Source organism: Labeo rohita, chromosome 8 (assembly GCF_022985175.1).
Source record: "Labeo rohita strain BAU-BD-2019 chromosome 8, IGBB_LRoh.1.0, whole genome shotgun sequence".
Classification (NCBI taxonomy): Eukaryota; Metazoa; Chordata; class Actinopteri; order Cypriniformes; family Cyprinidae; genus Labeo; species Labeo rohita.
In genome coordinates, this window is record NC_066876.1 from 23,630,383 (window position 1) to 23,648,973 (window position 18,591).

The 18,591-nt window shown below is 37.9% G+C and overlaps 1 protein-coding gene across 2 annotated transcripts in view; it reads right to left on the minus strand.

Annotated features, from left to right (window-relative positions):
• Positions 1–16,634, minus strand: part of notch2 (notch receptor 2) — a 55,712-nt gene extending 39,078 nt beyond the window's left edge. For both annotated transcript variants that reach the window (XM_051117217.1, XM_051117216.1), the window contains exons 1-2: positions 16,310–16,634; positions 2,647–2,728 (exon numbers count right to left, since the gene is read on the minus strand). In XM_051117217.1, coding sequence (XP_050973174.1) covers positions 2,647–2,728; positions 16,310–16,382 — 155 coding nt within the window. In that variant the 5' untranslated portion in view covers positions 16,383–16,634. The remainder of the gene's footprint in view (positions 1–2,646; positions 2,729–16,309) is intronic.
• Between the last annotated feature and the right edge of the window lie 1,957 nt (positions 16,635–18,591).

Below are 18,591 nucleotides of genomic sequence, written 5' to 3' on the forward strand. Positions count from 1 at the left end.
GTTAAAGTCAATTATACATGCCAAACTTCCTGATGCCAGCTGGTGGCACTATGACTATAATTGAATATTGGGATGTAGATGTCTTCAGGCCAAGATTTTTATCAAATATATGAAGTTTGGTGCAGATTGAACATGGTAAATTTGAATTAGTGTAAAGCATGACATATCCTGTCTCCAACAGGTGGCACTATGTTTATAACGAAATATTGGCCTTTAAATGTTTTCAGGCCAAGATTCTTATTGAACATGTAAAGTTTTTGGGGCAGGTCAAACATTATATAGCTGGGTTACAACTTTTTTTCAATGCGAAACATCGACATCTGTCAGGCCATCATGGACACGCCCTTTAACAAAAACATCGCAAAGGCCTTTAGATTAAACTGACTAAATACAATGTTGGTGTCATTAAATCTCTAGAAGGAGTTCGTTACAGCGTACAACTTGTCACTTCCTGTTGCCAGCAAGTGGCACTATGACTACAACTGAATATGGGCATGTAGATCTTTTCAAGTCAGGACTTTTATCAAACATGTAAAGTTTGGGGAAGATTGGACATTGTATGCCTGAATTATAACAACTTCCTTTTTCATAGCGAAACATCGAAATTTGTCAGGCCGCCACCGACACGCCCTTCAACAAAAACCAAAGATGTCCACAATTTAATGTCACAAGGGGCTTTAGATTACACTGACTAAATAAGGTGTTGATCTGTTTAAAACTCAAGGAGGGGTTGGTTTATATACAACACCTAAAAATGGCAAAAACAACACAGAACTTGCAGAGAAAATTCAAAATAACAGACATCCTGTTGGGTTTCAGACTTCGTACGATTTTTTTTGTGGCTATTGGTGTGTTACATGTGTCTACCAAATTTTGTGCATTTATGTGAAACGCAGCTTGAGGGGCACTTTGCTGAAATTTTACAGGTCGTGCTATCCATTTTGCCACACCCACTTCTGAAACCCATATCAGATTTCAATTTTCACCACTTTTAGTGCATGTGCAAAGTTTCATGAGTTTTCGAGCATGTTTAGGCCCTCAAAAATAAGATTCATTTTGGAGAAAAAGAAAAAACTGAGCAATTCCAATAGGGTCCTTGCACCACCGGTGCTCGGGCTCTAATAACTTAATGCTAAAATGAAATATAAAACAAACCTAATGAAAATAACAAAAGCACATTAAAAAAGTATTAAAACTACCAATAAATGAAACGGTGCTAATATAGTGCTAGAGAACAAAATCATAAACTGTTCTCAGACTTCCCAAGATACAATCAAAACTCTACAATCAAAAGTCAAATAATCTTTCTAAACTGTCTGGGCTGTAATATCACAATTAACTGCACAAAACAATACAAAGTTGAATAATAAAATAACTGAATAAAATGCAAAGTAACTGTATAAAGCTTGAATAAAATTCCACAAATATACAACTGAAACCTCCACAAAGATTTGAGAGCAATAACAAGGCTTCTCTCCAAACACACTATACATTGTTAACTCTTCAAAAACACTAAAGTAGACTCACTAAAGTCTGTCTGAGGTAGATGTGGAGGATTACTTATACGAACCGTGAATGTGATAACTCTGTGGTTTTATTATGTCTATCTTGCTCAATCAGAACCTGTGCTAAAGGCCTGACTCATCCGCTTTCCTGGCAACATTTGTTGTGTAAATTCACAAGGTCGCAATTTTTGGTTGCAAATTACCGACACTGAGAAACATGACTTCAATTCCATAGAGGCCAAAGAAAAATTCCTATTAAGAATTCAACATAAGTCTCAAATAATTTTTGAAGGTTGTCTCAGTGTGGTGAGGTAAGACTTTTGTGCATTCCTGTCCTGATTTACCACAAGGCTGAGCTTTACCATCAGATGTGGTTTCAATTTCTTTGTTTTTTCATGTCGTTAAGTCTGGAGATGCGGCAGTAGGAACGTATTTACTGTAACCCAAACCCAAAGCGCAAAATATTGTTAAGGTAAGACATGTGGAATTTTTGAAATATGTTTCCATGGCTGAGGACTGTATAAAGAGGATTCATTCAATCATGGGAAAACAGTCCCTCTGTGTTTCACAGCCCATAGAAATGTAACATGATAGGTTTGTTAGCAAGTGTTTATTTTGGGCAAAGCAATAAATGTAACCCTCAATCATACGGCATAAAAAGCACAATTACAAGCTGCCACAAGCAACGAACGTTCAACGAACAACAGCAGTAAAGGAACCGGCATTTAACAGTGAAGGAAAAAGGAAACTTGTGTGTGTGTGTGTGTGTATTTTAAACTCTGCAACCACAAGAATTGGATGCATTTTACCGTTTTTCCACTCCAACTGTTACTCGTCTTTTTTGAATCCGCTTTGCATAGTTTTTCCTACACTCAGAGACGGTTTTTAATGCGCACACATGCACACATAAAAAAGCAATCATTAAGACCCACACTTCTCAGTGTACTGTGGGAGGGTTCCAACTCTGTCAGGAAAGCAGATTTGGCAATATTAAATACTCAGAGTGACCTAATTTCATTATTTCTGTGGAGAAATGAAGTTAGGCAATGCAGCTTTGTGCAAAACAGTCTCGCCGCTGGATTTTTCTGGTTCTTACTGAGCCTCAGACACTGGAGTTTAAATGTGAGTCATCCTGTCTTACCTGCAGTAGCCTGTTCCATTGTGAAAAGTGACACAGGTAGCATTGTTCACACAGGGCTTCACGGGGTCCACACACTGCAGAGCTATGAAGAAACAAACACATCAGATCAGGACTGGCTCAGTTAAGATGACATCAAGTGCTGTTGTACAAACTCAAGTGCACTTGTACAAACTCAAAATTAATACCGTAAAATAACAGTACAAATTGAAAATGAATACAATTTTATGGTTATATAGCTGTGCCATTGTTTTGTATTACAACAGGCTTTCCTCTTACCCAATAAAATTACTTCATCTCAAATTAATATTTTGGATTCATTTATGTACAGGTTAATTCGGGTTAATTTATTATATACACTACTGTTCAAAAGTTCAGGAGCACCACAATCTACATCAAAAATGCTAAGTCAAATAAATGCTCCTGAGAATCCTGTGGAAAATGTTTCACAGTTTCCACAAAAATAAGTTTATTTCAACATATTAGAATGATTTTTGAAGGGTCGTGACACTGATCTTAAATATACAGTTGAAGTCAAGTGTTTACATACACCTTGCAGAATCTGCAAAAGGTCCAAAATAAGAGGGAAATAAGGGGGGTGTAAACTTTTGAACAGAATGAAGATGTGTACATGTTTCTTATTTTGCCTAAATATCTCTCAGTGTCCCTCAGTTGTCTTCAGTGTGAAAAGACTGATCTCAAAATCATAAAGCCATTGCTGGAAAGGGTTTCAGTACACAAAAAGGCTGAAAAACCAAATAATTTGCGGGACCTGAAGAACAGCGGGCAGTTTAACTGTTCAGGACAAACAAGGAACTCATGAACAACTACCATTTAAATAAAAAATAACATGCATTCTGTATGATCCCTCTTATTTTGGTAAAATAATTAACATTTTGCAGATTCTGAAAGGTGTACGTAAATTAGTAGGGGTAAACAACTACTAATGTTGTTGTTAGGGGTAAACAAAGTAGGGGTAAACTAATAAAGCTGGAGTTGAGGAGATGTAATGGGAGTAATGTCTATGTATGATGACTGACAGGGCTTTTTACCACATAAAAAGAGTATAAACTATAAAGTGGGCCAATAAAATGTTTAATGTTACAAGCTTTGAACACTGATTTAATCAGACTGACATGAAAATGAAAAACAGTGCTAATTAGCGGATACAAAATGATTGCAGATTTAACGCTGCATTTCTAATTCACACAATCAGGCGAACTAGTTTAATACTTTAGTGAAACCGGTTTCACACTGTCAGGATGTTACACAGAATGTCGCAAAATTCTTCTGACGACACAAAGCAAAGGAAAAAAGCTGCTGTAGATCGTAACCACACCACTCCCTCTGATACAAATACTACAGAGAGTGAAGTTGTTGGGGAAAGAAGTGTGAGACAAAGTGGTAGAACAACAAAGGTGAAGAAAAAAAACTGTAACCCTTTATGGTGATAATGTGCCAAGTGCGTTCAAGATGGAAATTCCTAACTGATCAGATACTTTCACTCATTTCCTCTCAAAATACAGGAAGCATCTGGACACACGTCACAGCTCTGGACGTCACAATGCAGCATATGAACATCTGGCTGTAACATAACCAAGCAAATTCAATCCCACAAATGTGTCAAAGTGTCTGGTTTACATAAAACATTATGTCTAGCCAAAATCTAAAAACCATTTATTCATATTAGGCCCGATATACCGAAAAGTCAAGTGCATTTCTGCAAATAGAAGTCAGCCCTAGCCCACACTTCCCTTTAAGACACTGGGTGGCAGGTCATATGATTTCAAAGCAGCGCTGACACTAAGTAACATAGTACTACAGAACAAGACAGGAAGTGCATTGAGCGCTAATACCGACTTCCTGTACTTTGACCGGGCCTCAAAATATCCCCGTGTGCAAAAGTGCAGAGAAAGCGAGCACAGCCTGGGCACGAAGCCAACAGCTAAAGACGGGGCTTTACATAAATGCCCCAAAGCTCTTTAACTTTGAGCCCGGCTACATTTCGTTAATAACACTTGGAAGCCTAACATTAAAAAACAGAATTTGAGACTAAAATGACACTGTGAAAAATGTTCAAGAACATTCTGTGACGAAGTGAAGGCTTAAACCTGGTTTTATTGATCATAAAACTATAGAGAAAAGAAATACTCATCCTATAACAAACATACCAGTGGCTCAAAACACAGCATTACATAATAAAGAAAAAACATTTAAAGTCAGTGAAAGAAGGTTAAAAAAGTGGTGGACGTGGTCTTTTCTTGTCAACTCACATATTTTTTTAGCTAAACATGATAAAGATATAAACAACACCGAAAAACCACCAAATTACTCAGTTTTAACATCCACAAGTGTTAACCAACATACTATATTAAGCATATTGTTTAGGCACACTGTATACACTTCCTCAAAAACATGATGTTGTCCACTCTGCAAACGTTACATAAACAATACAAAAAGCATTCAACCCCTTGGAGGGTTTATTTTTGCTTTTTGTCACTTAAAAGAAAACTAGACTTTAAGCTTCTACTTGGACTTATTCTCATTGTAAAATAAAACTTCTACACCAGGCTTCCCTCTAGGTTTCTCCCTTTGTTCAGCAGGCCTCTAGACTGCACTTTTTGCCTGTTAAATTTTGTTAGAAGTCACCATGGTGCCACTACCAGTTGATAACCGCTGATGTTTCTGTTGTGTATAAGAAACATTAAATGCCAACCACACCAAAAGTGGAAAGAAACAGCACCACACGTTTGAAGCGCACCACATGGACCATTTATCAGGTCGGCCCAAAAGACAGTGCACCACGAGTTCAGAGCAGACCAACTTGATCGCGCGACTATTAAACAGCACTGTGAGATCCATGAGAAGCATTTAAGTTTGGTGCAGATTTCTCAGACAAAAAAAAACACAATATTTTGTTTAACACCAGCTGACATTCTGGTGTTAAACACATTAATCGAGTTGGAAGGCTTTTCAATCCTTAAATCACCAACATTTACCATAAGTTTACTGTGATTAACTGAAACCATGGTATTGTGGCAGAAATGTGGAACATTCATATTGAATTTTATTGTATTACTAACAGTGTTGGGAAAAGTTACTTTTAAAAGTAATGCATTACGATATTGCGTTACTCCCTAAAAAAGTAACTAGTTACTTTTTATGGAAAGTAATGTGTTACATTACTTTCGCATTATGTTTATATATAGGCAGGGCTTGCTTGTTTATTTTTAATATAAAAAGTTCTCTTTTTGGCAAATGTAAAAGACCTTTCACACCAAAAGCGAAATGAATAAGCCTCAGGCTGAAGGAAAAGCACATTCACGTCTGTACAGTAAAACGCAAGAGAAGAAATTTCAACACTCTTCAGCAATAATAAAAAAATAAAGCACAAATGCTAGTTTATCTAGTCTTTTCTGCTTATTAGTATGGTTGAATTGGATCATCGAAGCTGAGCAGCAAAGACATTGTTTAATAAAATGGGATTAAATACATAAAGGATATTTGTGTTTTTAAAGGTGCAACTAAGCAATTTTTGAAAAACGCTTTTGACCGCAGTGTCGGACCAGGTCACAAAACACACTTGTAGCCAATCAGCGGTAAAGGGGCGCATCTTGTAATGATAGAGAAGAGAGTGCTCAATTTGAGTGCACAGGACGGATATTAGCAACTTGACTATAGATGGAGAGAACTGGAAGATTAAAAAGAGAAAAATTTCAGAGAAACAAAACATTAAAAAGAAGGCTTACGATCAGGCGAGAGATAGGACCCATGTAAATATCAGAGCAACTCAAGGAGCGGGAAGGGCTCAAAGCGGACGCAGAGGTTTCGTTGTTTCTTTTTGATGGGCAAGTAACGCTGATTTTGCAGCGTTGGGTTTTACACAACTCATCTGTGTTGGCTTTTGTTTCAATATGCTTGTGTGTCATCGCTTGTTTTTGTGAATCTGTTTTTGTGCAACTGAGATGAGTACTAAATGCGTGTTCACATTTAGTCTGAAACTACAGTAAACATCATGTTTACATCGTGCAGAGTCAATAAATGGGAAAACAAAGTAACTGGTGTTACTTACCAGTTTTTTTTTTTATTAAAAAGTAATGTGTTACTTTACTAGTTACTAGTAATCTAATTACGTAACTTGCATTATTTGTAATGCATTACCCCGAACACTCTAGACATGTAAGATTGGAATATAATTACAGTATGTTCACTGTTATTAAACTATAGCAGTTTTGTCCATTCATATTTATACTAAATGTGCTTAACTACTGTTTTTCTAACAAATACCCTAGAAACCATATAATTTCTTTTTACCATGGTAGTGAGGTGCCATACAGGGTTTTACTGACCAGTGAGCATGGTGATGGCCAAGACATTGACCACATCACTTCAAACAACAAAAGCAAAAACAAAGTTCTGTGTTTTACAAGTGAAAACTAAATATAGTACTTTTAGTTGACTGTAGGGTAGAGGTTTGAGTTAAACCCATAATTAAAGATAAATAAGTATATAGGGCTAAACATATGCATGTTTCAACCTGACCGATGTTTATTTTCATGAGAGTCCTAACTCAATCAGTCAGAATATTTAAATTTTACACTATAATGAGTTTTTACAGATTTTACTGTTTTTGTTAATAAAAAGAAATTTTCATCCACACTCCAATTCAAGCAACTGCTAATAAAGTCAAGCTACGGTCAAACGTGCATTGCAAACAAACATGTTATATTCAGTTCTACCAAATCAGGTGCTGGTGCCACCAGTGCCACTTTTGTCTAATGTTAGTCTAGAGCCCTGTTCAATACCTTCTGCAGAAAAGCATCTCTACAAAATGATCACACACAGCATTAGGCTCAGCGTGGTCTCATCAGACTCTCCCACATGATTTCTGCAGCTGAGATGTCATATGACATTGAAACAGTGGCTTTCTCTTTGCTACTCTCTATTTAAGTTGTGACTACCAATTCTCCTGCATCCATCCCTCTCACTGGTGTTACTGTTTCAGTGTTGCTTATGGTCTTTTTATCTGTACCATCCATATATAGGCGTATGTACACTACAATCAACTAAAACCCTGTGACTACACACAGACAGTCTCCATTTAATTAATCATGTGACATTAAAACCAACACCACTTGACTGCACCTATGATTATTTAAAAACATATTTAAGGTGGTGAATACTTATGAAATCAGTTACACCGGATTACTTTGTCAGAATCTGCTTTATGCTTGACATTAAACAGTCTTTTCTTTAACTGAAAGATCACTGTGCCAAATTAAGTTCACTGTGATTCAAGACAAGAAAACATGAAAAAGTCCAAGCTGGATGAATACTTTCTATAGGCACTGTGTCGTGCCAGGCATTTAATGCCCTCTGAGGTCAAAGCCTGCAACTGGAGAAGGCGTTTGGTTGCACCCCTTTTTGGCAGCAACTATGGTGGGAAATATTTGGGAGAAGTGGCTAAGCTGAGTGTGAAATTGTGCTTTCACAGAGATTTAAGAGCCAAGGGGAGGGGAACTGGAGTGCTGGAGATATGAGAGGGAAGAATAGAAGACAAGAGCAGGAGTCAAGTGTGCTCAAGATGGCAAGAGGCAATAATGGAGAACAGAACAAGAGGGAGAAAGAGAGGCTGGTTTGAGAATGCACTCTTAAAAATAAAGGTTCTTTAATAAATGTTCATTGCAGCACCTTCTGTATAGGGTTCCTGAGTTGCCTGTACGGTTTTTTAAAATGGTAGATGCAGCTGTCAGATCTGAATAAATTCAAATGCACGCTTAATATGTCTTAACATGTACGGTCAAGCCAGCCACTTAAAGACACCTTTTGATATGAACAAGCATGTAAGCTACTCTAAGATAAGCCAATAAGCTGTAAACATGTTGTTATCATTTTCAACAAACACTGAGCAATAAAAGTCTTACAGTAATTACACTGTTGGGCTTCTCTGTGCACTGATGACAGCCATTCATATAATACAGTAGTTTGAAGGAAAAGTTCACCCCAGAATTCATTAATTATCTTACCCTTTTGTTGTTTCAAACCTGTATGAACTCTTTCTTCCATGAAACATTAAAGAAGGTATTCTGAACAAAGTTTCAATTGTACATCCTGATTGGAACCAATGACCTTTATTGCGTGCACCCAAAGATATTTTTTCAAAAAATGAACTATTTAGATGAACTATTCCTTTAAGTAGGTTTATTTTACATTTGACTAACTTGAGATGTAATTTCTGAATACTTGCCTGAATAGTTACTTGAAAAACTTAATAAAAAGCTATGTTTGGTTACTTAATTAATATATTCATGCCTTTGTGCCATCAATTTAACTTAATTTGTTTGCTATACTAATATTTACCATTCTAAAGTAATAGGTGTATTTATTAGCATACACGTTTTGCCGTGGTATGGAAATTGGTGTCGAAAGTTGCGTTACTGAACTGGTATTTCTGACTTCTGAAACGATGGTATTGTGACAACGTTTATTTTCTAAGAGTGTGGTCACAAAGTCTCATGGGCAAACATGATGAAGACAAAGCGAGAGAATGTAGACAAGTGAGAGACACAAGTGAAGGGTGAGGCTTGCGCAGAGAGCGAGAGGCTTGGCCCTGACTGGTCTGACAAGCTCCCCAAATGCTTCATCAAACCGCCGGAGGGAAAGTTCTCAAAGGATTTTAGGACAGGCTTTTGCAAATGAACACTTTTTAACTCCTCTACACTTTTAGTCCTACTAAAGAGGTGGTTTTAAACCTCATGCACTTTTAAATCCAGGATCTGCCAACCATAAACCAGGCACTTCAGTGAAAGCCCGCACACCTGTTGCGATCAACGTTCTGGCCTGAAGTCAACCCGATTCAACGCGTCACTGATCTGTGATTAGGCTCTGCTCTGAACCACCTAATGAGTAATCATCAGACAGAAGGGAACCTTTTCTAGGTGAGGAAACTGCATGTGAGCTTAAAAGTCTCTGTATGGGCATGTACTCCACACAAGCCAAATTCACTCTGTTTATCGTGAGGCTCCTCGCAAGCAAACAACAGCCAAAACTTTCACACAAACTCTGTTTAGAGTAACCCCGCTGTGATTAACCAACTGCTAAACATTTTGTCTTCATTTTTCCACATTCATGAGCCCAGAGCTCTGCCCCTGAGGTGTGAAGGAGGGGCAAATGTGAAGGCAACATGAGAAAAAGAGGAGAAGCACCCAATGAAAAAGAAGAGGGAGGGTGATAAGTGGAATAATTAAGAGAAGCAATTCACACTCATTTGTTAAAAACAAACATATCCTCCTCTTCCCTACTGTTAAACTCAACTACTCACTAACCATCTAAATCTTTCAAAAACGAATGATTGAAAGTAATCTGATGGACAGACAGTAACAATGTGCTAAACTAGGCTATGTAGCTTTATGTCCACTTTGGTTTTGGGCGCACCTGATCCCGATCAGATGCGTTTCTTAGGCAGTGTTTACATAACATGCATTCCTGCATTCAAAAACAGCTAGACGGAGCGCAACAAAATGGAACAGACATTTTAAAGTCAGACTATTTTTAACTTGACACAATCTTATAAACACATTGCTCGTGGAAGGGAGCTAAACATTTTGGTTTTGTATGGCCATATCCAAGGTGAGAAGAGGTTGAATGCAAAAACTAAAATTTTCTAAAAGGGTTTTTCCATACAAACACGCCATTTAAAGCAGCACTGTAATAAAAAATTCAAAAGTTATAATTTAGTGCACGATTAAAGAAATAATATGATTTATTTCTGCAATACATGTCATACTATGGATGTAATGGTATTATCAATATCATGAAATCGCGATATCATTGTGGTCACATGACAATATAAAACAATAGGTCTTCCTGGGCAAAAAAAATGTAGTTTTTAAAATATATTTAAACGTCTTATTCTAACATTAAAGGTCTTTAAAGTTGTGTTTTGGGCCATTTTGGCACAGTATCTGTCAAACGAACTAAAACCGACAGCACAATATGGCTTAATCCCTTCATCAAGCCTGTTTTCGCTGCGCATTTCAAAGCAAAGCACGCACTTTGTTCAAGCGATCAGCTTGTGATCCGGCGTTTTCCACGCCTCAGAACAGCTCAGTTCAAAGTGAATACAGTGAACTTGTTTATCGCATGTGCTGTGAGTTTAGCGCACGTTTGGGAATGCAACGGCCACCAGTTCTGCTTTGCTTTTCGCAGCAGATGATTACAGCAATTTTAAGCTTTTGTAAGCCTGTTTTCACTGAAGCTGGAGTTTTCTGTCAACATTAAAAGCTCTACTTCCATTTCCATCAAAATAAAGGCTTACAAATGCAGTATGAATAGCAGCTAGTGGTTTAAATAGGTAATGTTACTGGAATCCAAATTCAAAATATTTCATTCAAGTGCAGAAATTAGGAAAGAAGTATTGAAATTTACCTACTGTAGAGTAAAGCAAAAACAATATACTTATGAAATATTCATTTTCATTTGAAATTGTTTTACAATATATGGCTACTACTGTCACAGGAATAACAATATTATAAAATAATTGTTATTATTATTATATTCTAATTTGGATTCCTAAAACACCAGAGTGAATGTAATTTAGACTGAGACAGTATACCACAAATAAAAAGAGGATTGAGTCCCCTTTAAAGTTCAGGTACAAGTCAATTCACTGACTTTTTCATGACTTAAGTTTTTCTTTCAGGACATAGGTTGGAGCTCTTAACTTTGAACTCTCAAAGTGCTTTAGTTAGAATAACTTAACTGTGAAATGTACAAAAAATTTCCAAGTCTTCATTTGTTTTGTTTTTTTTAAATATCACAATAAATAGCGTATCTTCGACATAACATTGAGATATTACTGTATCGTGAGATTTCGATATCACATCCCTATGTCATGTATAATACACATATTTCATAGTTGGATGTTAACCATTGAGATGTATGGATGGATGACCACATAAAGGTCTGGAGGTCCAACACAGTACAGACACTCAAGGGAACCGTAACACGATCTACACTCAGTTCTGCCAGGATTCTCACCATACAATTTCCAAATTTCTCTTAGTCTTGAGCTCACATACTCCATCCTGTCTGTAGTCTGTGTTTCTCATTCTCTATCTCTCTTTCAGATGGTGCTTCAACAGTAACGTGACCAGATGTGAAAGTGTGACTCTCTCAGAAACGGTTATAAATCAGTTGCAAAACATCCAGACAGTAGATTCACAACCCAGTGTATGTACACATGCAGACCGTGCAGCAGCATTAGATGTGTGTGTGTGTGTGTGTGTGTGTGTGTGTGTGTGTTTACTGGCACTGAACACTTGGGTGTACGTTCTGAAGCCAACTCAAACCTGCCTTCAATAAAAAGCAGTCCCATGACTTTTTATCCCCACTAAATGCACGAATGGAATCAGGGACTTTCTAAACTACATTCAGTGACTTGTAAAAACACAAAATCTGTCTTGAATTAGATCTTAGGCTTCGCTGAGCTGAGGGAAATTAGTCTTGAATACATAAAACAGCTGTGATATAAAGAGCCGCCCACCACTACGCCCACAAAAACACATGAAATACATGGTTTATGCAACTTGGTATCAGTCAGACGTAAGTGCTGGTCACATTTGATCTGCCTTTGACCATTAGAAATTACAAAAGCAACATTAAGTGAAAATTGTACACTTAAAAAGTAACAGCACACCTCTTTTAAAACAAGCCACACGATCTGATGTATCATTCATTGTTATGTGCTAAAGTCTAATATTTACTTTTAGATATTCATTTCAAGCCTTAATCCTAACTATGAGCAATACAAATAGTCCAGCAAACAGCCCTAATAAGGTCAAGGAGTGTTTTAAACACAATCTGTTTCTCCTCCTTCCTGACACAGATCAGGCGGCGTGAGTGTGTCGGAGCTTTTGCACAGAGCAGCTGGTTCACAGCTGTAGGCCTTGCTTGTTTGAAATCACTGCCTCATCCCCACGACCAAACCCAGAGCCCAAGGGACATCTCTGCTCGTGTGTGTCTCTCTCTCCCGCTCTCTGTTAGTGCTAATAGCCGCTGAGAGAGATGGGGAAGTAATTATGAGAGTCTGACAGGGCTCGGTTGAGAGGAAAGTACTCAATAGCGCAAGCGAGCGAGAGAGAGAGTCAGAAGAGATTTGTCGGCATTGGCCCGCATCCATGCTGGACAGCAGAAGGAAGTTGTTCACGCTGAGTGAGGAAGTAACCCCATTTCCTGGCGTTTCTGTATATACACCAAGCGCTCTCTATTCTGTTAAACGTTGACATGGCAACAAACAATAAACCCCTTCCTGAAGCCATCTGTAATGAGATAGGGGGCGTAATTGCATACAGATTTGATAACATAAGAGCGAAGGGAGGTTTTCAGTGGCGCTCATTAAATCTGTACGTCACGTGGGGCTAAAGAGCACCCTGATTGTTTAATGATAGGCTGCGTCTAGTTTGGGAGGAAACCTGATAATTCTCAAAGCAACAACATTCCAATGAAAGTGTCCTGAGAGCTAGCTCTATGCTGACAGAAAGAAAAGCATATCAGAAAGAACACTTTCACATCAGCACAAACACAAAAAAGCATAACGGATATCAAAAGTAGGGATTACGGATTAGCTATTGACTGATAATACAGATTTTGTTCTTATTACTGTATTGGTTGATATTACATACACTATCGATTAAAAGGTTGGGGTCATTTTTTTTTTTTAAAGAAATTAATCATTTTATTCAGCAAGAATGTATAAAATTGGTCAAAAGTGACATTTATAATGTTGCAAAACACTCTTATTTCAAATAAAAGCTGTTTTGTTGAACTTTTCTATATGTATGTATCACAGTTTCATCATATTAAGCAGCACAACTGTTTTCAACACTTATAATAATAAAAAACGTAACCACCAAACCAACCTATTAGAATGATTTCTGAATCATCATGTGACACTGAAGACTGGAGTAATGGCTGCTGAAAATTCAGCTTTACCATCATTGGAATAAATCATTTTTTAAAATGCAATTAAATTTTAATCATACTTCACAACTGTATTTTATTACCTTATATAATATTAATTAATTATTACTGTATTTTTCATAAAATAGCAGCATTTAGTTTTTTCTTAGTTTAGGTTAGTTTACTTTAGTGTTTTATTGTTTATTTAGACAAAAAAAGTATATAATTTTAATATCAGCTCATCAATAGTGGCGATATTAACAGTGCTGCATCCTTAAAGGGATAGTTTACCCAAAATGAAAACTTTGTCATTAATTACTCACCTTCATGTCATTCCAAACCCGTAAGACCTTCATTCATCTTCAGAACACAAATTAAGATATTTTTGATTAAATCAAGGACCTTTCTAACCCTGCATAGACAGCAACACAATGTTCAAGGCCTAGAAAGGCAGTAGGACATTGTTAAAATAGTCCATGTGACATCAGTAATTTTCAACTGTAATTTTATGAAGCTACAAGAATACTTCTTGTGCGCAAAAAACTAAAATAAAGACTTTAATCAACAGTTCTCGTTATTTTTGTTTTTTCGCAGACAAAAAGCATTCGAAAATGTCACATGGACTATTTTGGCCATGTTCTTGGTACCTTGCACCTGGTAGGACCCTTGCTGTCTATGGAAGGTCAGAAAGCTCTAGGATTTCTTTAAAAATATCTTAATTTGTGTTCTGAAGATGAACGAAGGTCTTACAGGTTTGTAACGACATGAGGGTGAGTAATTAATGAAAAAATAATAATAATTGTTGGGTCAACTATCCTTTTAATCGCAAGCCCGCTGTAGATGAGACTGATATCATATTACTAACATCAAAAATGTCTGACACACAGTCAGCAATACTAAGGAGGAAATGATGCTGCATAATTTGGAACATAGTTCTCAGGTCAGGCCTGTAAAGCTTGTACACAGACACGTTGGCACTGTGTCTGTGTGGCTGGTGCCAGGCTTAGCATACTGCAGTGTGGCAGGAATGCAGAACGTCTCAATTCCCACTTCATTTGTTAACCTGCTCAATGGTTTTAATCCACGGATTTAACAAGCTTGAGCATCTCACTCTGGCCTCCCGCAGCATTCTCCTACAATCTTAGGAAAAAAGGGCCGGCACCACAATGCACTGTAGAACACAGACGGAAAGTATAAAGCTTCTTTGATCATTCCCTGGTTATCTTTAAGAGAAGTGCACACTACAAGACTCAAAATTGTCACGTTATGTTTGGGTACTACATTTAAAAACTAAACCAAAAAAGAAATAAAAGTACACAAATGTTCACTCTCTCAAGCTAAACTGGAGAATAATTTTTAAATGTCACCATAACACAACGCAGCGCCTTCCTGCGACCCGGTCAAGACCTCCACCGCGCCAGCTGGTAGAATGTGGGCATCCCTGAGATATGCACGACCGTGGGCCATTTCATAACCGTCCCGTTGTGTTCTGAGAAGTGGGAGTATGCTGAAGATAAATCACACTTCACACCAGAGAGCAGCAGCGGGTCAGAACCGTGGCCGGGCAGCGTGCATGCCGCTCGCAGGCGGGAACAATGGGACGACTTCTTACTGCACACGCTGTAACGGCATATGTGAGCAAATACATGCGACTTGTAACAACCTACACGATTAGGGCAATGTGCCAGGCGAGGAAAGAAAGAAAAGTGAAATCAATCCCACCCCAAGGAATGACACTCAACCCAGAGAAACAAGGAGAAACATCATCTGTGGGACACAATGGGCGAGCTGCAGCATTGTGAAAACGAGTGCATCCACAGGGAAATGTGTGTGTGTGTGTGTGTGTGTTTGAGAGAGTGAGAGAGGAAGAAAACGAGAAAGGCAAGAGGGACAGAGAGAGAGGAATGTGAAACACCAACAGCAGCATTCCTCCCTCTTCTTGCCGAGCCTGCAGTCATTATATTGTCTTGTTTTCTTTTGTGAGGCTCCTCTATTCTGGAGGGATTGTGTCTGACTTGCATGTGGAATGGAAGTCATATGTGACCTTATTTCTCCAAACAAGTCTCTAATGCAACAACTGGCACCCTTTGTTTCTGAAACCCGCTGAGGCGAGCTGCTAAGCATAAATAAACAGCCGTCAGATGGAAAACTCTTCAGTACTGCTGAACTGAGAAATACAACAAACACGCAAACTATCATTCAGCTTCATCTTTCGGGAAACTGAAAATTCACGCTGCGCACACACACACCTAACGTTACCTCAAAATAATACGAGTAAAATATTGTCTCCTTCCTTTTAAAGAACAACAAAACTGGTTAATTCGACTACGTTTTGGAAACCCAAAGAAAAGTCCGTGTTTTCCCCTCATACGTGTCCATTTTGAATTCTTCTCTCACGTACTGAGAGCCGCTGCAGATTTCATCTGCTCAGACTCTCTCACATCTGGGCAGAGGTGTGAAACACGAGAGTCCCTCAGAAAAAAATACTTAGGGTTTTTAAAGGTTTACGCTAACTGTGTAAGTAACATATCTTATACATGTGTTTATTCGTGCGTTTTAAAAAACGTGAAGCTGACACACGCCATTCGAGGCCGTGGAGAACTGAAACGTGAGCGCTGATGCTTCACACACCGCCGTACAGATGCGTGCCGACGGCAAATGACTCTTTCAAAATGTGTTCTGAAATATAAACCGTTAAAGTACTTACCAAATGATACTTTAAGGCAGCAAATAACGATAAGGATGACTTTGCCCGAAGAGACACCGGGTAATTGGCCCATATTTTGAGTAAAATCCACATAGAGTCGCCAGCGCGAGGCTGTGCTCCGTCAGGTTAAAGCGTAGCGAATCTTAAAATGATCTTCAAAAGTAGGTAAACGGACTATAGTTGATAGAGAAGCTGTCTGTTGTCTGTCAGAATGTCTCGTTTGGCCACATAAATCCGTTTACTGCCTTCATTTGAAAGTTTTTTCTTCTCGTAGTTGCGCTGTGATCAAACTTTCTGAACTTCTCTGTTCTTTTCGTCCCAGTCACTGAAGTCGCAGACTGAGATGTTCTTCCGCCAGCCCCACGGGTGGATCTATAGTCTGTGATGCGTCTATAAATAACGATCTCCTCAAAGATTACTTCCAATAAGTCGTTTAAAATATAAGACGAATTAAACTATGGATTTATTTAGCTTTGAGCACGTTTTGAAAGAACGCTACATTTTGTCCCATTTTTTTTTTCTTACCGTGGCGGAGGAATTTTCACTTATTCTGCAAAGACGAGTATGACTCAAATTTAACCCGTTCATACTTTTTCCTCTCCGCCCGTTGACGTTACTAAGTAAATTACCCACCCCTATCTCTAGGGTTTTGATTTAGGGTGATTTAACCGTTTATTCCTTGTATTTCGCATCTGGCAGACGCATCTGTAGTAACAGAAAACATATTAATAACAAAAAAGTGGTGTTGTGTTATGATTTATCATAACCCAACAACACCATTTTGTTTTTAATCTGTTTCCCAGACGTTGATATCTCTATTTTGTGGATTTAATCTTTGTCCCAAAAAAATTTGATGACTTCTTGGATCTTTAATTTAGATATGGTACCAGTTCACAAGTTCAAATTTAGGCCTATGTGTGTGTTTCTTTATCATTATCCTTTATCATACGTCTTTATCATTCATCATACTTATCTAGAGGTGTAAAAGTATATGTGAATACATGAAAGGAAACTTTATCACTAATTCTGTGTGCACACTTGCCACATTTCCACAGACAAGCACTAAATATAAAAACAGCGGCCACATGCTTGATGTGCACCAAATTAAACCAGTTATTATCATGTTTAAGCGTTACGGGAACAAACAGCCACACACATTCTCAAAAAATGACATACCCTAAACGGTGTCACAACATTTACAGAAAATATTGCTCCTTGTCAACAACACTGTAATTTAAAGTACATTTTTGGCCAATTTAAGAGCAACTATTTCTGCATAACAAGATACACAACATCCTCATGTAGAAAATGTTTATCATTAACCTTTTTAACAAAAATGATTAAACAGCCAATGACACAAGCTGAGGTGGAAAATGATACCAGTCAGTGAAACAAGCTGCTCCTGTTCTACCCTAGTTCTTTTCACCTACACACTTCAATACATTACAACTCAAACACGTCATGAATCAAGTACCATCTACCCAGAGATCATCAAAGATGTGCCTGTGGGACACCATTGTTTAAGATGTTGCATTGAAGGACTCCTATTGTAAAGGCAAAATAAACAAATCAATCCCTTTTTTGTTCACGTCCTCCAGTGCTTTCTGATGAAAGACTTTGCATTGAATAGAGCAAATTAACCCTTCCAGTTTCCCTGTAGGTGGTCCAGCTTTGGTTACTCTAGCTAAATGCAGCAGAGGCATAGCTGTGCCATAATGCATTTCTCCAGGGTGCCACAGACTTTCTGTTCTTTCCCCTTTTTTCCAGACGGTCTGCAGGTCTCATTTCTCAACGATGACCTTTTCAGATGCACATCATGTGATTTTCAATTGCTGCTCTAGTTATATTGCAAATATAGAGGAATCAATGATTACAATCTAGGGGATTTTATGGCCTCAGCTGACATCAACTGAATTTCCCATAAATTTAGCAGATCTACAGCAAAAAAAATATAGCATAATCTCAACATTGTTTGTTTTATCAAAGTCACATCTATTTTTTGGATTCACGCTGAAAAACTTTGACCTATTAATCATTTTCACTAGGAGTTTCTTTTGGAATCTCCCTTAAAGTCCCTACAAAAACAGCGGCTTTAACCTTTGGGTGTGCCATCTGTGCCTCTGAGCTCAGATTATGCACATTCAGCGAAAAAAAGCATCTGTACAAGATGTCAGCTTAAGCCATCTGTAAAATAGTTTCATTTAATGTTATTTTAGACTTCTAGAAAATGAAAATGTCTGAGCTGGATCTAAAGTATCCTTTCTACAGTAAAGGGAAGAGAG